The 25249-nt window shown below is 36.5% G+C and overlaps 1 protein-coding gene across 7 annotated transcripts in view; it reads left to right on the top strand.

The window, feature by feature from the left end:
- Positions 1-25249, top strand: part of Ccdc88a (coiled-coil domain containing 88A) — a 124833-nt gene that overhangs the window by 61328 nt on the left and 38256 nt on the right. For 5 of the 7 annotated variants that reach the window (XM_021651681.2, XM_021651676.2, XM_021651678.2 and 2 more), the window contains exons 9-17: positions 723-804; positions 2768-2926; positions 4809-4955; positions 5649-5793; positions 8549-8733; positions 13140-13277; positions 14635-15705; positions 16626-16753; positions 20793-20934. In XM_021651681.2, the coding sequence (XP_021507356.1) occupies positions 723-804; positions 2768-2926; positions 4809-4955; positions 5649-5793; positions 8549-8733; positions 13140-13277; positions 14635-15705; positions 16626-16753; positions 20793-20934 (2197 nt within the window). The remainder of the gene's footprint in view (positions 1-722; positions 805-2767; positions 2927-4808; positions 4956-5648; positions 5794-8548; positions 8734-13139; positions 13278-14634; positions 15706-16625; positions 16754-20792; positions 20935-25249) is intronic. The other 2 variants (XM_021651679.2, XM_021651675.2) reach the window with 1 other exon arrangement.

The following is a 25249-nucleotide window of genomic DNA, read 5'->3' as shown; positions in this document are numbered from 1 at the left end:
CCAGTTCTTCCCATATAATTTAGTCCAATCTTCTTTAGTCTTTAGATGAAGCGTGCAATTAGAATTACAGTGATGGCTGTGAATTCATTTAACATTTTGCATTATATTAGAATTTAATTTTCAAATAGAATTTACTTGGCCTTGGACTATATTAAAAATTCAAACAACCTGGAGAAGATTGACAAAAATTGGTTTCATATGTAATGATTTGAAAATTAAGTGGATAATTTTTAAGTAAGTGAAGAATCCAGATGCGTGCAGCAAGTATTTTCAGTAATGAGCATTTCATTAAATTCCATATAATATCTTTAAAAATGTCTTCTTTCATATCTGTCTTAAGATGGTCTGTAAGAAGGCTTTCTTTTGTTTTAATGGGGACAGATATTTCCTGAAGTGGATTACCTGCAAAAATCTTGATTTAAAAAAAAAAAGTCTAGGTTGCTTTATATCTAATGGAAACTATAAAATAAATAATTAAGATATGCTTTGTATTGACTATTATATGCTTTTTATGGGTAAACCCAGATAATATGATTTGTTTTGATTTATAGAGTAAAAATATAATTTCTGATTAGATAGATAATTAACTTTTATGAATTAAACTGTTTATGCCATGGGATGCTGAGCCATCTGCAGCTCTCACCTGTTTGTATCAATATGTTGTGATTACAGATTCTCTAAGTAGTACGTTATTCTTTAATAAATATCTTCTTGCTTTTAAGGGAAGAGAAGACTGAACAGTTACTGGACTGTAAACAAGAACTTGAGCAAATAGAAATGGAATTGAAGAGGCTGCAACAAGAGGTTTTTGCCTATACTTTTTCGATTGGAGCCTGAAGTAGTTGAAAATTGATTTTCTTTTGCCTGTAATTTATAACTGTGACCTCAGTACTTTAAGCCCCAGTTACCTCATATATTTGTGTAAAATCAGGTGATTTTTGGTGCCTTTATTAAAATGCAGAGCCAAAGCTAGAATTCAAGGTCCCACTATTCAAACTTCTCCAAGTTTCAAAGTAGTCATTTTGAACTGGGACAATTTCCAAGTCTTGTTTTGCCGAGTTATGTGAGCGCCTCTGTATACTGTCAGTTGAACTGTTTATGGGTCTGAGCTCTCCCATAGTGATTATACTAGGTTGTGTATGCCAAAATGTTTTTATGTATTGGGATTTTTTTCATCTTGAGCCAAAAATATGCATGTATTAAAATGTCATAGCATGCTCAGCAATGATGGTACAAGCCTTTAATCCCAGTACCTGGGGAGGCAGAGGCAGGCTGATTTCTGTGATTTCCAGGATGGCCAGAGCTACACAGAGAAAAATTCTGTCTCAAAATACAAACAAATAAAAAAACCAAAATATTATAGTAAAGTCTATTATTTTATAATTAATTTATAATACATTTATAATATAATACAATATGCAATACAATATATAATTATTACATTGTATTATTATGTAATAATACAATATAATACAATAATATAATATAATACATTTATAATACATAATTAATTTATAATTAATGTATGTTAATGTTACAGACCAATAACAGCAGTTTTTACTGTCTTCCTTCCTTTCTTCTTTCCTTCCTTCCTTCCTTCCTTCCTTTCTCTTTTTAAGAATTCAGTTCTTTTGGGGCTGGAGAGATGACTCAGTGGTTAAGAGCACTGGCTGCTCTTCTGAAGGACCCAGGTTCAATGGCCAGTATCCACATGGCCACTAACAACTGTCTGTAACTCCATTTTCAGGGTATTTGACATACATACAGGCAAAACACCAATGCAAATAACGTGAAAATAAATCATTTTTTTAAAAAAAGAATTCACTTCTTTTAATCACTGGCTTGTTTTTCATTTGGGTATCCAAGCCATAAATGCCAAGGACTGGAGTAAGGCTGGGTATTTCTGTCTTTCCCTTAACTATCTTAGCCTGCCATGTTGAATGTCAGAAACTATATGCAAGATCATAAACTCAAGACCATTCGGATGAATGAGTGATAATTTTTATTTTTAATGTGCTCTGGCTCTTATTCCACTTTTTATTAACAGAGGTGTCTGTGTGTATGTTTGTGTATGTGTGTGTGTGGAGTGTATGCATGTGTGTTTGTGAGTGTGTGTGTCTGTACCTGTGTGTATGTGTGTATGTCTTTGTGTCTGGTGTGTGTGGTAGGTCACATGTAAATAAAAACATTTCTCTAAAATAGTGATTAACTTTAATTATATCACTTAGCTCTTCTGCATATTTATCATCTTGTATTTTAAAGCTAAACTTTTTTAAAAGTTACTACTTTTGTGTGCCTGGGTGTTTTGCCTGCGTGTATGCCCACGTACCGTGTGAGTGCAGTGTGCCCAGAGGCCAGAAGAAGGTGGCAGGTCCCCTGGAACTGGAGTTATACAAGGTTTTTAGCCACCATGTTGGTGGTAGGAATCAAAACAGGTTCTTAGCCATTTCTAAAGTTAACTTTTAAACGTAAATTTAATTGTGAATAAATATTGTAGTTAACTTAATTTGCAATGTTTTTTAAAATTGCTAATGGAGAACATTATGTAAAAATTGTATATAAACATATTTATAACCCTTTTATTTTTGGTTCAAGAAAAAGGTTTAGTATGTCCTCAGCTTTCAAAAAACAGTTATTATTTATATACCATACAATCTCCTTTAAAATACATGATTTATTTTTTTTGTTAAGTTAATGAAGTTGTTTGAACAAACAATGGTTAAACGGGAACGTTCATATTCAAGGCATTATTTTTATTTATATTTAGAACATGAATTTGCTTTCGGATGCTCGATCTGCTAGAATGTACCGAGATGAATTGGATGCACTTCGAGAGAAGGCAATTAGGGTTGATAAGCTGGAAAGTGAACTCAGCAGATACAAAGAGAGACTACATGATATTGAATTTTATAAGGCAAGAGTTGAGGTATGTTGCATAGTTACTCATAGTTTTTCTTAAAGTGTCAAAATTTTCAAAATGCATTTTATAAAGAAGAGGAATTGAATCTAGAGGTAACATTAAATTCTTTGAGTTATTTATTTTAAATATCTTCACACATTATGAAGCTTAATGAGTCCTTTAGAGCTCTTCAACCCTGTATCCATTTAGGATTGTAGCCATGGAAGACTTTTGAAGAGTGCATCTTACAGCCAAAGTTCTTATATCTAAAAGTCATTTCAAACTTGCCCCCAGAAAGAATGGAAAGTATTTTTTCTGATTTTTATTTTATTGACATTAGGATGTTGAGATCATGAAAGGGTACGTGTATACAAATTAAACAGGAAAAAAAAACTTTTATGTTTCAGTTTGACAGTCCTGACATCTTTTCCTCATTTCTGTTAACTTCCTTATTTCCAGTAAGCATAAGAAATTTTGTTAAGTTTCAGTATAAGGGTGAGAAGAGTATGTGGTGTGAAAAAAAAAAAATCCAGGAAAGAGTAAGTCAGATGCTTTGGTGGGTTAAAGACACCTGCTACCAAGCCTCATGACTAGAATTTGATTCCTAGGACCTACATGATGAAAACCAGGAACCAGCCACTTCAGATTGTCCTCTGAGCTCCTTGTTGGTGCTATAGAATATGCCCATACACATACACAAACAAACACATAAATAAATAACTTGAACATGAGAAAATAGAACATTTAGCCTCAACTTTACTAGTAAATGAAACTGCAAGTTTCTAAGATAAAATATAAAGAGATGTAGTCATATATAATATTCCTATTATATCTGTCATGAATACAATTGTTTTAAAGCATGGTAACCTGTAACCCCAGTTCAGGGGGCTCTGTGTTAAGGTCACTGTTTTGAGAGCATTCTCAAATCTGTAGTGAAATTCTGTCTCAAAACCCGACAGAACAATATATTTTCTCTAGACTTTATAAACAGCAGACATTATTTAGCAAGATGACAGTTGTGATTCCAAATTATATAAAAGGATTTTCTTAAATTATTTATTTGACATTTATCATGCATACTCAGGATAAAGCTCAGTTGGATATCTTGCTACACATGCACAAGGACCTGTGTTCTAGTTCCTAGACAAGAAAATTTGAAAAGACGCAGAGGTGAATGCCTCTAATGCCTTCTGCACTGTAGAAGCAGAAGCAGGTGAATTCTGTGAGTTTAAGGCCAGCCCGGTGTACATAGTGAATTCTAGACCAGCCAGGCTACATAGAAAGACACTCTCAAGAAAAGAAGAAAAAAGAAAGAAAGGAATCTGAAAGATTGCAGCAGGTCATGTAGGCTCCCAGCACAATGAGAGGTAGAGGCAGGAAGGATCACAAGTTTCTAGACAGCCTGGGCTTACTGGCTATCTAAGAAGACTCTGCCTCAGACTAATTATAAATTAAATTGGCAGAGTCCTGTCTCATCGTTTATGAGAGTTTTGTTTTGGCTTTTTATTATGAAAGCCTAAAACAAGTCACTTTCAAGTTATTCCTTTTTAGAGGTAAATTTTAGGTCTATTTCAGTCAACGTAAGTATTAATTCTATGGAGTTTTTTTTTTTAATCTTTTAATCCTGTGACCCATTTAAATGTGTTTTATCAGTTCCCTGTGAAGTAACAGAGGCTTACATACTTTAAATGCATAATATATTTCACTCTGGAACAAGGAGTAGAAGGTGAGAGAGGCACCCCCCCAAAATCAATTGTATAGTACTGAGTAGCTGTACTCTTGCATGAGAATATTGATAGGAGCGCCATAATGTGTTTATTTGTGATAACGAAATTTATCTTGTAAGCTTTAAAAAATATATTAGCACATTTCTAATTTGTTTTTAAAAGCCTATTTGAAATGTTTATAGGAATTAAAAGAAGATAATCAAGTTTTATTAGAAACAAAAACCATGTTGGAAGATCAACTAGAAGGAACTCGAGCTCGTTCTGACAAATTGCATGAATTAGAAAAAGAGAACTTGCAACTAAAAGCTAAATTGCATGATATGGAAATGGTAAGTTTTATGGAACCAATTTTCCTAGTTTCTAAGGAAGAATTCCATGATTCAGCTAAATTCCCTATAATGACAAGGATGGCTAGAATCTTTAATAAGGCTTTAACATAGATGAGAAAGCTAAATATTTTTTTAGTTATAGATGGATATTATTATTAATTTTTGCCTTTAAAAACAGTAAATCTATGTTATAAGCATTTTTTAATGCAAAAATACTACAACGATCTGGTAAAATTTAGCAGTGGCCGTAATTATTTTGTTAGATGACTAAAATAATGTAGTGAGTGTGAAGGAACATTTTCATTTTGTTCTTAAAGATTATTTTAAAAGACCACATATTCAAGAATATATAGGCAGCACAAATTGAACGTGATTGGCCAAAAAACAAAAAGCAGGACACAGATTTGGATGTGTGGGTGATGAAGAGGAGACTTGGGAGGAGTGAAAACAATCTAAAACCATGTTGTGCAGAATTCACAATGGCCTAAATATTTTATAAACTCATTTTAAAAGGGTATTAATACCTGATCAGTAATCATCAGTGGTGATTACAATAACTAAGTATTGCCTTCAATATGAAAATGTTAAGGAACTAAAAACCTCGGTTTAAAACACGTAAAAATAAATGGGTAATGGGTGGAAATTACACTATTTAATCTTAGCTTTCTTTCCCCACTCTGTATAATTGAAAAGGAGCGAGATATGGATAGAAAGAAGATTGAAGAATTAATGGAAGAAAATATGACTTTGGAAATGGCACAGAAACAAAGTATGGATGAGTCATTACACCTTGGCTGGGAGCTGGAACAGATATCCAGAACTAGTGAACTTGCTGAAGGTAGTCTCAATTTTGTTTCATTTAAGTAGGTTAATAAATGAAGTTATGTTTATATTTTTTCATATATTATTTCCATATATACGTTCCCACAAGGCAACCAGTGATCTCCAAAATTATTATCTCACAGAGTAATATCTTGTGTTTCCTTTTTGGATTCTGATTTTTACTTTTGTGTAATATATATATATATATATTTTATTTTATTTTTTTTTGAGACAGGGTTTTTCTGTGTCGCCTTGGCTGTTCTGGACTTGCTTTGTAGACCAGGCTGGCCTCGAACTCACAGAGATACTCCTGCCTCTGCCTCCCTGAGTCCTGGAACTAAAGGCATGTGCCACCACATCCAGTACTATTCTATATCTTTTTTTCCTTATTTTTCTCTTTTTCTCACTATTCTGTATCTTAAAACTCTATTTTAACTTGTTCTAGGAAAAGGAGCTTTTTTTTTTTTGAAAAGGAGCTTTTTAAAAACCTGGATTCTCCACTCTTTTCCGTTTAACATTGTATCACATAATTCAGTTATAGCTTTATTTAGTATGTAAATTAAATTATTATACAAAAGACAATGTCTGGCTTTTTAGAAGTGTATAGTGAGCAGTCTTGCTTAGTCTAAAGCAAAACTTGAGTTTTGTAAAACTTGAGTGTAGCTGCTGGGTTAAATTTCGGATTACTATTACAGGAGCTGGAGCACATTCATTGGTTTCTGAGAACTATGGTCGCCATTAAGTGAGAGTTATTGTATGGGTCCATACGCTCTTTACTCCGACCACATAGCACCCTTTAGAACCTTGTCATTAGGTCTTTGCCGCAACAGTGCCGTAGGGCTAGAGGTACAGCTCTTGATAGAGTATCCGCCCAACAGTGCCGTAGGCTAGAGGTACAGCTCTTGATAGAGTATCCGCCCAAAAGTGCCGTAGGGCTAGAGGTACAGCTCTTTAGATAGAGTATCCGCCCAACAGTGCCGTAGGGCTAGAGGTACAGCTCTTGATAGAGTATCCGCCCAACAGTGCCGTAGGGCTAGAGGTACAGCTCTTGATAGAGTATCCGCCCAACAAGTGCACGTTGGGGGAGAGGAGTAACATAACAATTTATAAGACAAAGCAGGATTTGCAGAATGATGATATAATAGATCTCTTAAATATTTCAGAGATTAACCCTGAGATAAACCCTCGGATTATTCACTTAAAATTTTTTCAGCCAAAATGTAAAAGGTGATATATTTCCTGAAGTATTTCTTAACCTTTCACACTTACCATTTTGAACAATGTATCCTGTAAGTTTACAGTTAAATTCAAGTCATATTGTTTCTTTGAGTCAGGGCCTCATAAAGCCCAGGCTAGTCAGGCTGGCCAAGTTCAGTGAGTATATCCTTGAAATTCTTGACCATATTGCTTTTACTTATCAAGTGCTGCAATTAGCAATGTGTGCCACCATGACCACAGTAAATAATATTTTTGAGAAAATAAAAGTATTGTAGACTAACCCATCAATTTGAGGATCTAGTAGGACTTTAAAATCTGGATCTAGTAAATTTGCAATAAAAAGTACCAATGTGTTAATCTAAAACAAATACTATTCTTTCTTTCCTTCTTTGAATAATACGATTATTTACTATACCCAGTTTTGATCAATATTTAAATGTGATAGGGGCATATACTTTTGCAGTGATATTGATGGCTGCAGATGCACAGCTGAGAAAGAGGGGCGTGGAAGACTGTAGTGACAACTCCTACCTCCACCCCAACTCCCACCTCAAAAAAATAGTAACAGCCTGGACAAGAAGCTGCCAGAGAGAACTGTTAAGAACTGTGATAAGATATTGGTTTGCTGCTTTCCACAGTAGAGGGAAGCCAGCAGGGATGTGGGAGGGGAGGGGCTCAGCTTCATCTTGGGGACAGGCCACTAAGAGTTTAATCACACTCAGTGATATATACACTAATTGAACTTTTGTTTTGTTTTTTGTTTGTTTGTTGCAGGGCAGGTAACGGGTTGAGGGGAGGACAGGGAAGGACTGGGAAGTAAATGTGATAAGAGTGTATGATGTGAAATCCACAAAGGATCAATAAAAATATTGGGAAACTAAAAATAAGTGTTATGTTAAAGATGCTTTATCATGACAAAATAGACCAGACCTTGATTTCTGTTCCTAAGCTAAGTAGTGACTTCATTTTTCAGAAGAATATGAGCAGTATATTATGATCTTCAGACCATTTATAAGGATTCTTCAGCTTCCTTTTACTATTTGAAGTTATTTCAGAAATTGAAGATATGCTTTTTATTTTGAGTTAAAATGATCTTGTAAAATTGGAGGACAATAGTTGTAATTTATCAAATAACCTATCATTCATCAACATGGCAGTTATCAAGTAATTGCTCATGGAACTAGAACTCTAGTCTATTGAGTCTAAATTGTGTATGTTAGAAGCTCAAGACTTAACTTTGTTTCACTTAGTTTTTTAATTGTATCTATCTCAGATAACTTAATTTTTTATAAAGTTAAAGATCAGGTGTCTTGGTACATTAGAAGTCAATATTTTTAATATTAAAAAGTAATAATAGAGCCTTTCGAGGTGGCACAAGCCTGTAATCCCAGCACTCAGGGAGGCCGAGGCAGGCAGATCTCTATAAGTTTAAGGTCAGCCTGGTCTACAAAGTGAGTCCAGGACAGCCAAGGCTATACAGAGAAACCCTGTCTCAAAAAAAAAAAAACAACAAGTAACAATAGTTTTTCTAGTGAAAGTTTTCAATATTACAGCACCACAGAAATCTTTGGGGCATGAGGTAAATGAGTTAACATCAAGCAAGTTATTAAAGTTGGAGATGGAAAACCAGAGTTTAACGAAAACTGTAGAAGAGCTTCGGAGTACTATGGACTCTGCAGAAGGCAGCACTTCCAGAATCCTAAAGATTGAAAAAGAAAACCAGAGATTGAATAAAAAGGTAAACTAAAATTTAATCTTTACTGTAATGTTAAATGTTAGTATAAATAAATAACATTTGTAATGTGTTCTTAATAGTGTTTAAGCTCTTTTTCAAATATTCTGTGTTTTTAAAAGATGTATATATGTATGTATGTAAGTATTTACTTACTGTATATGAGTGCTCTATCTGCATGTACACCTGCATGTCAGAAGACAGCATCAGATTCCAGTACAGATGGTTGTGAGCCAGCTACCATGTGGTTGTTGGGAATTGAACTCAGGACCTTTGGGAGAGCAGACAGTCTTCTCTTTTTATTTTTACCTTTATTTTTTTTCACAATTTATTCATTATATATCCCAATTGAAGCCCCCTCTCTCAACTACTCCCAGTCTCACCCTCCCTCCCTCTTCTCCCATCCCCTTCCCTTAGTCCACTGGAAGGGGTCATTCTCCACTATTGCCACCTGCCCATAGCTTGTTAAGTCTCATCAGGATCCTCTTCTCGGTGGCCCAGTAAGGCTGTATCATCAGGAGCGAGTGATCAAAGAGCAGTCAAGTGAGTTCGTGATAGATGCAGCCCTTGCTCCCGTCACTCAGAGATTACATGGAGACTGAGCTGCCAGTTGGCCACATCTAAGCAGGGAGTCTAGGTCCTCTCCATACGTGGTCCTCCTTTGATACATCAGTCTCTGCAGGACCTCCTGGGCTCAGATCTCGTCCCCTCCATGTCCCTCTATTTCCACCCCTTTCTTCCTTGTAAGACTCACTGCACTCTGCCCAAAGTTTGCCCATGAGTCTAAGTATTTGGTTTGATCCCGTGTTGGGTGAATCCTTTCAGAGGACCCTCTATTGTAGGCTCTCATCTGGTTTCCTCTCTTCCACTACTTCTAATGTCTATCCTGTTTGCCATTCTGAATAAGATTGAAGCATCTTCCCTAGGGTCCTCCTTGTTGTTTAGCTTCTTTAGGTCTGTAGATGGCTGTCCTATATTATATGGCTAATATCTGCTTATAAGTGAGTATGCACCATGCCTGTCTTTCTGCTTCTGGGATACCTCACTTGGGATGATCTTTTCTAGTTCCACCCATTTGCCTGCAAGTTTCATGATTTCCTTGTTTTTAATAGCTGGGTAGTATTCCATTGTGTAGATGTACCACAATTTCTGTATCCATTCCTTCGTTGAGGAACATCTAGGTTGTTTCCAGATTCTGGCTATTACAAATAAAGCTGCTATGAACATAGGTGAGCAAATGTCCTTATTGAATGGTGGGGCATCTTTTGGGCATATGCCCAGGAGTCAGTGTTCTTAACTACTGAGCCGTCTCTCCAGACCCGTAAATATTCTTAAGTGAATGATTGAACCAAACCCCCTGACTGTCTTTCAGGTTCGGGAATACTGAACATAATTTTGGGCTGCTCAGTGATAGAGCAGTTGCCTGGTATGTGGAGGGTTTCTTAGTTCAATTAGGCCTCCTGCTCAGATGTAGACCATAGGCAGCTCAGTCTCCGAGTGAGTCTCCTAGTCAGAGGAGCAGGGGCTGTCTCTGACATGACCTCAGTGGCCAGCTCTTTGATCACCTCCCCCTGGGGCGTACAGCCTTGCCAGACCACAGAGGAAGATGATAAAGCCAGTCCCGATGAGACCTGGATAGGCTAGGGTCAAATAGAAGGGGAGGAGGACCTCCCCTATCAGTGGACTAGGGGAGGGACATAGGGGGAGAGGGAGGGAAGATGGGACTGAGAGGAGAAGAGAGAGGAGGCTACAGTGGGGATTAAGTCATTAAGTTGTAATAAATAAATAAATACAAACTTGATGGGCGTGATAGTACATGCCTTTAATCTCATCCCTTGGGAGGCAGAGGCAGACAGCTCTCTAGGAGTTGGAGACCTGCTACACAGAGAAAAAGCTTATTTTGGGAGGTGGGGGTAAACAAACAAGCAAACAACTAAATAAGAAAGACAGACTTGTTGCTGACCTTATTTCATTATTCCTGTTTCCTCCTTATGGCCTTGGGATTTCAACAACCAAACATTAGAATATAAATCACCAAAAAGTAAGGAATTTGTAGAAAACAAAAACAGTGACATCATACCAAAAATTAACTTTTTAAAGATTTTATTATTTTTATTTTATGTAAGTGGTGTTTTGCCTGCATGTATATCTGTGTAGGACATGTGTGTAGTGTCTGAAGAGGCTGGAAAGGACATCAGATCCTCTGGAACTGGCGTTAGAGACAGTTGTGAGCCTCCACGTGGGTGCTAAACCTCAATTCTTGTCTTCTACAGGAGCAGTCGTGCTCTCAGTAGCCTAACCATGTCTCCAGGCCCCTCACTCACACAGATTAACTTTCTGTTGTCAAAAGCAAGTCTTACGGTGTTACCCAGGCTAATATCAACTGCTATATTACTAAAGTATTTAATTTAGTATAGAAGTTCCCTCTTTCTTTTCCTAGCACATTTTCTGTTGACAGAATTAGGTTATATAGTAATTGTCCACAATCTAGATTTTTCTGATTGCTTCAATTGTTATGTTATGTAGCTTATTCTTTGGTTTTCAGTATTTCTTTATCTGTAAGCTTAATGTCCTTTAAAATGTTTTTTACCAAGTTTATTTATAGAGTATAGGTATTTCTTATTTAGAAGGTATGTCTGCTCATCTGCCTTATGTGATATTACAGGAAGTATGTAACTTTGTTCCTGTGATTAATTAGAGGGTTGAGGAATTCCTGATATTCTAGTTATATTATTTTGAAATAATGTTATTATTATTATGAAGTAATAATATAATTAGATATAATTATATAATCATACTTTCTTTGTTACAAAGGAAACTTCTTTTTGAAAGCTATTTTTTGTTTTTTTTTCTTAAGCCTGTCTCTTCGCAGAAGCAACACTAAGCTACCATTTATATTTTCAAATAGAATAGATACAAGCCAATTATTTAGTTATTCATAGGGTAAAAATCCTTACTGGATAAGATTTGTAATTTCATACTTTTGAGATATTACTGTATGATTTTTTCCAGCCAGGCGTGGTGGAGAACGCCTTTAATCCCAGCACTCAGGGAGGCAGACATAGGCGGATTGCTGTGAGGTCTACAAAGCAAGCCCAGGAAAGCCAAGGCTACACAGAGAAACCCTGTCTCAAAAAAAAAAAAATTTTTTTTATTTCTATAAGTATCTTCTATTAAAACAGAAAATTCCAATTTGCTATAGAGTCCTTCACTATTAACATAAAACTTTAACATTTAAAGCTAAAGTATAATATTTTATAGTCTTTGGTATTAAGTTTGTCACTGTGACAATACTTGATATGAACAAGTTATAAGTAGGAAAATCTTATGAGCTTGCTTTGTTGCTTTTTTAAATATTACATTTTTTCCATGTCTCTGGCTACTTTTTCTGCATGTATGCTTGGTGCTCAAGGAAGCCAGAAGAGGGCATCAGATCCCTTAGAACTGGAGTTCACACTGAACCTCCATATGGGTGCTGGGAACTAAAGCCAGGTCTCTAAAAACAAGTGGCTCTTAATCCCTGGGCTGTTTCTTTGGCTCCTCCATTGCTTCTTGGTGTGTGATGAAGCGGAACACTGTGTCCAGCGGTGTGTGCAGGCACAGCTGTTCACCTCAGACAGCTGGGAAGCAAAGGAAGAAAAAGCAGAAGGCGCAGAGTTCCAGCTTCCCCTCAAGGGCGATGATTGAGCTTGTTCCTCCTCTTGTGACACCACAGACTGGCAAGGCTGTACCTCAGTGGTTGACGTGCTTGCTTAGTCTGTTCAGTGCCACAGCACCACGGGTGTGATCGTCACCACTGCATAAATAAGTCAGTAAGTGAAGTTAAAATCTTTAGTCAGGAGGTGAGACAGTGCTCACTACTATCTTTTGCCTCAAATTGTGACAACACCTGTGCCTTGCTCTCCAAAGTACCAGGATTATAGACATATGTCACCATGCCTGGCCTAAAATGTGTTTTTGCTGCAGTTTATTTCTTCCGTATTATTCTTTATTCTTCTTTTCCCCCCTTTCGTTTTCACCAAGTCTCTTCTTTGCTGTTTTATTAAACTTTTATCACCACATCTCTCTTTTGCCTTCCCAATAAATTTTCTAGATAATAAAATTTGTATACTACAAATCCACTGTATCCAAGGATTTTTCGATGAGATTTTTACACTCCTCATTAGTATATCATTATCACTTATTCTGCTAGGTTTGCCATTGTATTTCAATATAGAAATTTGTCTTAACATAGAGAGATGAGAATAATGTATGTAAATTTTATGTGGCTGATAAAATCAATATGGAATACTACTTGAAACTCTACATGAGATTTTTAATTTTTTTATTCTATGAAAATGATTTTATTCTTATCAAGTAATATTTTGATTTGACATGTTTTGCCTGTTATTTTGTAATTTAATTTTTTCTAGGTTGAAATTCTTGAAAATGAAATTATTCAAGAAAAGCAAAGTCTTCAGAATTGTCAAAATTTAAGCAAAGATCTAATGAAAGAGAAAGCTCAGCTTGAAAAAACAATTGAAACACTCAGAGAAAATTCAGAGAGGCAGGTTCGTGTACTTTTTCACTTGAGCAGGTGTTTTAAAGCGATTGTTTATATACCACTGCAAGGACATCCACTGGAACTTTTTAGATTTCGAACTATGAGAGCTCCCCATTTTGTATGGTTTTGCTTCCTTGTTAACTACAGTCCATCACAGTCCAAAAAATTAAGTCATTTAATGTATCCAGCTGTTTCCAGAAGTCAGCAATCTGTAAATTCTAAGTTGTCTGTCATTCTGCGCAGTTTCACGAAATCATGTCCGTTCCAGGCCATAAATGAATGGTTACTTTGTCCACACAGCTCTGCTTTATTCACTCCCTGCTCATTACTACCACTTACCACCCTCGTGTCATGGTGTTTCCATTCAAGTCACCCTATTTTACTTAATGTCACTAAGTTGCAATTCATATATGTCAGAGAAACTATTAAATGCTTCCTTAAGATGAGAAGTTAAAAGTTATCTACAAAGGGAAAGAAGAAATACACTGAGGTGTATGATACACTTATTGTTAATCTCTTACTGTGCCTAATACTAAATTATCAGCGCTGTTTGTAGAAACAAGACAACACATACAGATTCAGAACTGTTTGCAGGTGTCTATGCGGGGATCTTGAATTATACTCTGTCTGGGTAGGGAGGAATTGCTATTTTACACATTCTGTACTATATATTTACATTTTCTATACCATATATTTAGAAAATTTGATGAGAAACTTGGAAGCTTTAAATTACCAGTTTGCTCAGTAACAATTGATTATGCGTGTTGTTTAGTTCCTGTGCTTGTCAGGTGTCCATAGAATAGCCCTGCAGATTTTAAGGAGAAGCTGGAGAAAATGCACGGTCCTCTCACCCCAATAACAAGGAAGGAATGTGATGGCTGCAAACATCCTAAACACTTAAAAGCTTGAAATTCATATCAGGTTATGCTATGAATTGAATAAATTTGTTTTTAGTTGTACTAGGTCATTTTGTTGTTTACATGTTACCCAATTAAAATTCTTAGGAATATTTACACATTCACACAAATAAGGTACATATACTTACCAAGGATCCACCTGTGTAGGCAGCATAAAAATTATTTAATGAAAATTAAAACCTTATACCTTTAAGGACACTTGAAGTATGTTAACTCTAAACAATCTGAAGATCATTCTCTTTGCCATTCCTTTAGATTGTAAAATCCCTTAAAAAATGAATATTAGTTTCCTAATAATCCATATACAAAATGGTCTTTCAGTAAATATTTGTCAGATTAAAGCACTAAGGCATACCTTCTACTATCCATGTTTTTTTGTTAGCTTTTGAAAGTCTAAAGACTGTATTAAACTTTAAGTTTACATTGTCTTCACTTTTTTCCTATTAGATTAAAATACTGGAGCAGGAAAATGAACATCTGAACCAAACAGTGTCTTCCTTACGGCAGCGTTCCCAGATCAGTGCTGAAGCAAGAGTGAAAGACATTGAAAAAGAGAACAAAGTTCTCCACGAATCCATCAAAGAAACAAGTGGAAAACTAAGCAAGATTGAATTTGAGAAACGGCAAATGAAGAAAGAATTAGAGCATTACAAAGAAAAGGGAGAGCGCACAGAGGAGCTGGAAAATGAGTTGCATCACCTTGGAAAAGAAAATGAATTGCTGCAGAAGAAGATAACTAATTTAAAGATTACTTGTGAAAAAATTGAGGCATTAGAACAAGAAAATTCAGAGCTAGAAAGAGAAAATAGAAAATTTAAGAAAACTTTGGATAGCTTTAAAAACCTTACTTTTCAGTTAGAATCCCTAGAAAAAGAGAATTCCCAACTTGATGAGGAAAACTTAGAGCTGCGAAGGAGTGTGGAGTCTCTGAAGTGTGCAAGCATGAAAATGGCCCAGCTCCAGCTGGAGAACAAGGAACTGGAGAGTGAGAAAGAGCAGCTGAAGAAGGGCTTGGAGCTCATGAAAGCCTCCTTCAAGAAGACAGAACGCTTAGAAGTTAGCTACCAGGGACTAGACACAGAAAATCAAAGGCTACAGAAAGCTTTAGAAAATAGCAATAAAAAAATCCAGCAATTAGAGAGTGAGCTACAAGACTTAGAGATGGAAAATCAAACATTACAAAAAAACCTAGAAGAACTCAAAATATCTAGCAAAAGACTTGAACAGCTAGAAAAAGAAAACAAATCATTAGAGCAAGAGACATCCCAACTTGAAAAGGACAAGAAACAATTGGAAAAAGAAAACAAGCGACTCCGACAACAAGCAGAAATAAAAGATACCACATTAGAAGAAAATAATGTAAAAATTGGAAATTTGGAAAAAGAAAACAAAACTTTATCCAAAGAAATTAGTATATATAAAGAGTCTTGTGTTCGACTGAAAGAATTAGAAAAAGAAAATAAGGAGCTTGTGAAAAGAGCAACTATTGATATTAAAACTTTGGTTACATTACGTGAGGTAAATATATTTACCTAAACTTAAGGCAGACATTTTTTGTTTGTATCCCACATTCTATTGAGCTCATCTGTAACTTGTGCCATCTTTTCTGTAGGTCACTAGAATTTTTAAACTGGAACCACTTCTACCTTTCCTACTTAGATAAAATTTTTAGTAATAAAGTATAAATAATTAGAGCAGGTGTTTCTTACCAGATAGTTGACTAAGGATTCACACGTAAGTTGTACTGAAATAAGCTTGTATGGGTGCCTACATCAGAAAATAGTTTGTTTTTTTATTTTGTTTTATTTTTGCCACATATGTCATAGTCCCTTACTCAAATAGAAAGTCTCGGGGCTAGAGATACAGCCCAACGGAGAATATTGCCTACCACACATGAAGTCTACATTTAGTCTCCAATATGGGGACAGGGTTGGCATGAACAGGGACATCTTACAATTCTGTGGTCTGCATTTTTAGTAAGAGGCATTAAGAAGGAACTTGCCAGTATGAATGGCAGGAAAATAAAAAAATATCCTGAAGTAATTCTTCAGATCAGTGTCTGAGGTGAGGCCTCTTCTACCATGAGAAAGGTTTGTGGTGACACAAAAGATTACACAGAAGTTTTTGTGCTTCATTGAAGTCCATGAATATATTGGAGGTTCCCTTATGCTTCCCTGTGTTGACCAGGAAAGAGTGTCATCTAGCTTTGTAATGTTTGCATTATGAAGAAGTAGCAACACAAAACAGTTCTATTAGAAAGTTTTTTCAGAAACTAATTTCAACAAGATTTTTAAGAAATGGTTTCAGCTTTTTGGTAATAACAGAAAGGGTCAGTAACCCTTATCTGGTTCACATTATGTCTTCTTGGGTTATAGTAAATGAATCTTGACTTGACATTCTTGACACGTGAGTGAGTTGTACATTCTTTTTAAAATAAGGATTTAGTGAGTGAAAAATTGAAGACGCAGCAAATGAACAATGATTTGGAAAAGTTAACTCATGAGCTTGAGAAGATAGGTTTAAATAAAGAGCGACTGCTGCATGACGCCCAGAGCACCGATGACAGGTGAGTGCTGTGCGCTCAGCAAAGCGCTGCAGCTGTACTGAAATGCAGCTAACGTGTGAAAATAAACATTTGATAGACAGTGCAAAAATGACTCCAGCTTTAAAAATGGTTGGTGCAAATTTTTAAATTTTTTTTCTGTTCTCTGTTAATCATGGTCTTTTACATAGGATTAATCTGGATTTTAAGTAGTCTCCTATTTAGTATCCAAAGGGCCAGTTGTTTCAGATAGACGAGTGGTCTACTCTTAAGAATACTGTTCTGTGGGCCAGTAGAATGGATCAGTAGGTAAAGGGTCTTGGGGCCAAGCCTCATAACCTAAGCTTGAGTCTCAGGACTCACACGGGAGGAGAAAATCAAATTCTGCAAGTTTTCTTCTGACCTCCGTACATATGCTATGACGCACACATGGTGTGCACACATACACACACATATATAAAACATGGAATTAAACTTTTTGTAGAAGAATATTATTTGAAGAAGACAAAGAGAGTTTGGGGTTGTTTGGGGAGAAGGGAACGAGCAACAGGTGCGATACAAAGTGAATAAACTGCAATTAATAAAAATAATAATTATTATAAAAATAATATTATTTGAAAAATAAACCATAGCTGGGTGGTGGTGGCACATGCTTTCAATCCCAGCACTTGAGAGGCAGAGGCAGCGGCAGCTGGGTCTCTGCGAACAAGACCATCCTGGTCTACAGAGAGAGTTCCAGGACAGCCAGCGCTACACAGAGAAACTCTATCTCAAGAAAAGAAATTCTTTGGAAGCTGGGGAGATGGCTCAGATAATGCCCTCATTTCACAAGGATAGACACCAGGATTAGTATCTTCAGAACTTGTGTGAAAACCAAGTGGTTTTCATACAATTAGGCTCAGCCACTATGTCTCTGAGCCTAATTTACTAGCTAGACTAATTGAAATTGTCTGTTTCTAGTTTATTAAGAGACTCAGCCTCAGTACATAAGAACAATTCACGAAGACACCAGATGTCAACTTCAGCTTCCACTAGCATGCGTGTAAACATGTATACTAACACACCAAAAACACATAACCCCTTCACACACAGATGTATATAAATATATATATTCATACATAAGGAGGAGAATAAAAAGAATACTGTTTATGTAGAATAGTATGATACTTTTATGATACTTTTATGTTGATACAACTTTACCATTCTAGCTTTTATATTCTATACATATACATTAATATAGAGTGAGTTAGGAAGAATTAATGCTTATTAGTTGGCATTTGATAATGTGGTTTCAAGGCTAGCTAGTAGTTTAAATGGTCAGCTCTGTAATACAGAGAGATAATTTTAGGCATTTCAGTAGTCAGGCAACCAGGGGCCTAGAGATGGCATAAATGATTAAAGGTGACACACACCTTTAATCCCAGTACTCAGGAGACACTATTTTGTGTTACTGGCAAAGCATGTTTTGACCTAAGTCACAGTTTCATTTAAAAGATTATGAGACCAGTTTAGATGAGCCCTATATCACTTCTTCTCAAGCCTTAATTCATACAGATAGCCAATATTAATTGTTTCTTAGAACAGTTTAACACTTGCAGACAAGAACATTTATTTATATAATAAAAGGTTTGGGGATAAAAATATATTTTCAACTAAATGTTCAGGAAATGGGATTAAAAACATTTGATGACTAAATTTGGGGAAAACGGAAGTGTTCCCTTTAAAGCCACTAAGTCATCTTTCTTTTAACTAGTAAGTAAGCTTTGACGTTACAAATACAATAAAGGCTCAAAGTACATGTGCTTTTAGTCATCCATCTTCTGGGTAGCATCAGTTTCAGATGATGTTCCATATTCCATTGCTACTCTCCTTTCTAATTAATGTTTCTAGCACTTGGAAGATACTACCATTAAAGCTCATATAGGTCACTGATGGGATCAGTGTATAAATACATAACACAGTAAGTTTATTGTCAACGTTGTGAACAGGTGGGATTACTTACGCCTCTTTATCCTGTTTTCTTTTTCGATATATTTGTTTCTTGGGACTTAGATTTTCAGGAATTTTATCTGCTCCCTTGAGATTTTTGTTTTTCTCTTCTTATTGTACAATACTACCAGAAAGGTCTAAAGCAATTAGACAACAAAAATTAAACACAGTAGCCAGGTATGGTACATGCCTTTAATCCTGATACTTGGGAGGCAGAGGCAGGCAGATCTCTGAGGCCAGCCTGGTCTACAAAGTGTGTCCAGGACAGCCAGAGCTACCCAGAGAAACCCTCTCTCAAAAAACAAAAACAAAACAAAACAAAAAAATTAAACACAGCCAAAATCACTTAGTAGATGTATTAAAAACTGTTACAGAACAAGCTAATGCCAAAACAAATGAGTTGTGTTCTTTGTACTTATGAAATTTAAAATCTGATCAGGCAGGAAGTGGCTGAAAAGATGGCTGTGTGGCTAAGAGCACTTGCTGTATTTACAGAGGGCCCAGGTTTGTTTCTCAGCACCCATGTTATATTACAGCTACTTTTAACTCCAGTTCCAGAGTATCTAATTACCCTTTAGGCCTCTGCAGTTACCTACACATGTAGCACATACATACTCATGCACATACATAAAAATAAATCTTAAAGTTTTAATTACAGGTAACAGGATGGGATAAATTTTTCATGTAACATTTAGGTTTCTATTTGGTTTTGTCTTTAGATTCATTTGGGGATACTGAGATAAGGGTCCCTTGTAGTTCAGATTGGTTTCTAACTCACTTTGTTGCTGATTGTGCCTTGAAGTATGATATGCTCTTGATGCTCCTGCTTCCACCTCTCAGGTGCTGAGATTACAAGCATGCACTGCCAAGCCCAGTTCTCCCTTTGAGCTCTCAACGTGTAAAAATTGCATTAACAGAAACCTTTATTTTACTCTGCAGCCTGAAATTGCTGTGCAAGTGTGAAGACCTGAGTTTGCATTCATAGTATCCGCATAGAAAGCTCTACACAGTATAGCTTTGTGTGCTGCAAGCCTAGGTCAGATCAGGGGATGGGGATAGTATAACAGGAGAACCAGGAAGACCTCTGGGGTATGATGGCCAGCCTTCCTGACCTTGGCAGAGGACTAAGACAGAGGGAAAAATACCTCCTCTGCCACCGCACACAAATGTGCGTACATGTTCATACATATGTGCCTATGTGTACACAACTCTTAACACATAGCACTGACTCATGCGTTCTAAAATACTATACAGTATTAGAGTACATTCTGACTCTTCCAGCTGCGTCAGGAGTATACCATTCTCTTTTTATTTTAACTATTTTTAAAAGATTTTTTTAATCATGTATACAATGTTATGATCGCATGTATGCCTGCACACCAGAAGAGGGCACCAGATCTCATTCTATATGGTTGTCAGCTATCATGTGTTTGCTGGGAATTGAACTCAGGACCTTTAGAAAAAAACAGCCAGTACTCTTAACTCTCTGAGCCATCTCTCCAGCCCTTATTCTAACTATTTAAAGGTAGCCAGCATTAAGGTGTTGTTGGTTTGCTTTGTTTTGTTTTGTTTCATTTTGTTTTGTTTTAGACAAAGACACATTATGTATCCCTGACTGGCCTGGAACTCTGTAGGTCAGGAATGCCTGTGCCATCTAAGTGTTGGAATAAAAGGTGTGCGTCTCTGTGCCCAGCTTATGTTAAATTTAAAGTCTTAACTGCTCATATAGGTCATTGCATAAAAACAAATGCATATTAATATCATAGACACATGTATGATACAGTAGATCCATCAACTTCTTTTTTTGTGTTGTTTTGTTTTAGTCTTATAAAACTAGAGTATTTGGAGATTTAGCTATTCAGCTCTCCTGTTTTAGTATTAATTGTTTCTTTGGCAGTTCTTTTTACTTACTAGCTTTTTCTTTTCTGTGACCACCGCTAAGAGGAAGATATTGACACCTTAAACATGAAGGCTTATAGATCTTATTTAAATACATCAATGCTGTAGTCATAAATTGTCTCTAAAAACGTTTTAACATCTAGTGACAAACTATATTACTCTTGTACTTGGATAGTAGGTATAAACTTTTGGAATCAAAATTAGAATCTACTCTTAAGAAGTCCCTTGAAATAAAAGAAGAAAAAATTGCTGCTTTAGAAGCTCGGTTGGAAGAGTCTACAAATTACAATCAGCAATTGCGCCAAGAACTTAAAACAGTAAGTTTTTTCTTTGAACTAGCTTTATTAGTACTTGGACAGAAAAACATAAAGAGAAGATTAAAAGTTGTGTATATTAGTATATTAGTATTTCATTCTGTTTCATGTATTTTTGGGCATATCCTTCAACAGATCTTTGTCGTAGAGAAGTGCTACAATTTTCTCAGTTGTTCTCAAGTATTAATAGTCCGTCTTACAGGTAGGGATATATGAAGTATTGTAGAAGTGGGACAAGAAGAAGGCTTATTTTGTTTCAAAAACTCTGTTTTTGAGATACTAATATCTTTACATTGGTTCATTTGTTTTTTCCTGTTAAGCTACCAGGTAAATCTGTAAAGATATGACTGTGAAGATAGTTTTATAGAGGACAATCAGGCATGGTATAATAAAGCAGCTAAACTGCTCATCAATAATAAGATGTTCTCTAGATCTGTTTTCTTGTGAGATTTTGAATTAGTCTCTGAAGTTAGGCACTGATTTCACTAAGTGAGTAAATTGAAATAGAAAGGGTTTACCCTGTTTCTAAGGTTCATGGGTAATAATAAATGGCAGAGTCTCATTCTATTTACTCTTTCCTTTTTCAGTCTCTTCGTGGTCCCAGTAGTTGTCTTTTTCTTTATTTTTCATTTTTTTCTAGACAGGCTGTCTTGTAACACAGGTGAACTGACCATCCTACATCTTTCCTGAGCACAAGAATTGTAGAAGTGCACTACCATGCCAGACAGGTAGAGCGAGGAGATTGCTGTAGGCCACATTTAGAGCTACTCTATCCAAAATAAACCTAAGAAGGAAATACAAGTTGGTGGCTAGGCAGTGGTAGGTATCTTCATATAGTTATGTGAGATTGAGTCTTTTAAATTTGTTTCATTTACTTTTATTTGATTTGTACACAGAGAGAGACACACACACTGGGGACACACCACAGCATTCCTGTGGAGGTCAAAGAACAATTATGAGAGGAATCTCTTTTCTACGTATTGATCCAGGGAATCAAACTAAAATCATCGTGCTTGGCAGCAAGCATCTTGACCTACTGACCTATCACGTTGGCCCATGAGATGTCCATTCTTACCAGACTGTGGTTAAAGCAAAACCTAGGCTGCACAGTGCAGTAGGAGAAGGCTGCCCTGGCTTTGAGACAGGGTGTAGCAGCCATTCAATGGCGGTCCTTAACTACTACAGCTCCAAAGGCATAAACTTAGAGCCTGCGGAGTGCGCACACTGGTCTAAGAGTTGCTTGCTCCTACAGAGAAGCCCAGTGATTCTGCTCTCTATTCAGTATTTAGTTTCCCTATTCCAGATATACTCTACCAGTCATGTGTCTTTCCCCCCATAAGCATTATTGCCTAATAATAGGATATTCTAGTTTTATTATGCTTTTAGACTAGAGAAAAACAGCTTAATCAAGTTTGAGTTTCTTCTGCAGAAGAGTTTTTGTTCACCATTTACCGATAGCATCTTTACTAATATTTGTCATAGATTTTGCCATAGAACATACACTGATTGAGAGTTCTGCTTAGTTAGCATAAACAGTTATTAATCAGCTGTATGTTAAATTTTGTGCTCTGTTGAACAATATTAGCAGGTTACAAATAATAACTTCATGAAGCTACTCAGCCAGAAAATAAGCAGGCTTGAGCATGAGTTTGTTTGACTGGTTTCAGTCTAAATATTGGAAATACTAAATTTCATCATTGTCTTTAACTTCAGCCATTTTAGTATAACTGCTGTAAACTGGCTCACATGTGTATTCCTGTATATATGAATGCAAACGGAAATGTACTTTTCTAACCTTTTCACTGTACATGATGAGGCATATAACTTGAAAATAGATTCTGAAAGTAAAAGATGAACAATGTAAAGGCTACACTATGACATAGATGTATAAAAGAGAATTTAAACCATCCAATGGAAGGCAGAAAAAAAGAAGGTACAGATTAGACAAATAGAAAATAAATAGTAAAAGGTTTTAAATCAAATCATGTGGATAATTATGTTCAGTAAAAAAGGGTCTAAATATTCCTGTTCTGAAGCGGAGATGACTGTAGTCAATGGAAAAGCAAAACTTATGGGAATGCCTCCTACAAGAAATTTTGACGAAAAATTATGTATTATTGTAATTCTAATTGAAAGGTTGCTATTATGTAGTTATTAAGATTAAATAGTTTTACAGCAGTGACTTATCTCAGCTAAAAATTGTAAAATGATCAGTTTAGCTTCATGTTATGTCAAGATTAAATGTTCTCATGTCTAACAACTTCAAACTATGACATTGATAGAACTATATGGAGAATGACCTGTCCACAATTATAGTTAAAGGATTTAATACCAATATCACATATAAAAAGAACTTTATTAAATAAAGTTTCTAAATGATGCACAATGAACATCGTCCTTAAAGGTAAAAGATTATTAACTTTCAGAAGAAAAGCAAAGATATATTCTTTCCTGTTTCTATTACGTTATTTTTTATTTTAACATAGAAGGGTAAGGAAAAGAAACGCTAGGGTTTCTTAAGATTTTGTTTTTGTGTCTATATGTGTGGGTGTATGCCACCTATGTTCAGGGTTCTGTAGAGGCCAGAAGAGGGTATTATATCCCCTAGAGCTATAGTTATAGATGGCCGTGAACGGCCAAACGTGACTGGAAGCCAAACTTGAGTGTTCTGGAAGAGCAGTAAGTGCTTTTAACCATTGAGCCATTTCTTCAGGCACAGAAATACAGATATGAAAATATGAAATACAGGTTTTCTTTTTCATTTTATTTTTTAAATTAATTACAGTTTGTTCACTTTGTATCCCAGCTGTAGTCCCTCCCTCATACCCTTCAAATCCTAATCCTGCTCCCTCATCTGCTCCCATACCCCTCCCCAAGTCCACTGATAGGGGAGGTCCTCCTCCCCTTCCCGCTGACCCTCGACTATCAGGTCTCATCAGGACTGGCTGCACTGTCTTCCTCTGTGGCCTAGTAAGGCTCCTCCCCGCTTCAGGGGGGAGGTGAACAAAGAGCCAGCCACTGAGTTCATGTCAGAGACAGTCCCTGTTCCCATTGTTAGGGAACTCACTTGGAGACTAAACTGCCATGGGCTACATCTGTGCAGGGGTTCTAGGTTATCTCCATGAATGTTCCTTGGTTGGAGAATCAGTCTCAGAAAAGACCCCTGTGCCCAGATTATTTTGGTTCTGCTGGTCTCCTTGTGGAGCTCCTGTCCCCTCCAGATCTTCCTATCACCACCTTCATTTATATGATTCTCTGCACTATGCCCAAAGTTTAGCTATGAGTCTCAGTATTTGCTTTGATACCCTGCTGGGTAGAGTCTTTCAGAGACCCTGTGTGGTAGGCTCCTGTCCTGTTCCCTGTTTTCTCCCTCTTCCGTATCCATCCCATTTGCCTTTCTGAGTGAGAATTGATCATCTTACCCAGGGTCTGCCTCCTTGCTTAGCTTCTTTAGGTGTGCAGATATGTTTCATGTCCACTTACAAGTGAGTATATACCATGTGTGTCTTTCTGCTTCTGGGATAACTCACTCAGGATGATCTTTCCTAATTCCCACCATTTGCCTGCAAATTTCATGATTTCCATGTTTTTAAGAGCTGAGTAGTATTCCATTGTGTAAATGTACCACAATTTCTGTATCCATTCCTCAGTTGAGGAACATCTGGGTTGTTTCCAGATTTCTGTTTATTACAAATAAAGCTGCCACAAGTATGGTTGAGCAAATGTCCTTATATATGCCTAGGAGTGGTATAGCTGGATCTTGAGGTAGCACTTTCCTAATTTTCTGAGAAAGCTCCGGATTGATTTTCAAAGTTGTGCAAGTTTACATTCCCACCATCAATGGAGGAGGGTTTCCCTTTCTCCACATCCTCTTCAGCACATATAGTCACTTGAGTTTTTGATCTTAACCATTCTGATGGGTGTAAGCTGAAATCTCAGGATCGTTGTGATTTGCATTTCCCTGATGACTAAGGACATTGAACATTTCTTTTTTCACTTTTTAAAATTTTATATCTTTATAAATTACAGTTTATCCACTTTACATCTCTGCTGTAGCCCCCTCCCTCAGCCCCTCCCAAACTCACCCTCCTTCCTTCATCTCCTCCCATGCCCCTCTCCAAGTCCACTGATAGGGGAGGTCCTCCTCCCCTTCCATCTGACCCTAGCCTATCAGGTCTCATCAGGACTGGCTGCACTGTTTTCCTCTGGTAAGGCTGCTCCCCCCTCAAGGGGAGGTGATCAAAGAATCAGCCACTGAGTTCATATCAGAGACAGTTCCTGTTCCCATTACTAGGGAACCCACTTGGATACTGAGCTG

This window comes from Meriones unguiculatus, chromosome 12 (genome assembly GCF_030254825.1).
Source record: "Meriones unguiculatus strain TT.TT164.6M chromosome 12, Bangor_MerUng_6.1, whole genome shotgun sequence".
Taxonomy (NCBI): domain Eukaryota; kingdom Metazoa; phylum Chordata; class Mammalia; order Rodentia; family Muridae; genus Meriones; species Meriones unguiculatus.
This window is presented reverse-complemented; position numbering and strand designations above follow the sequence as displayed.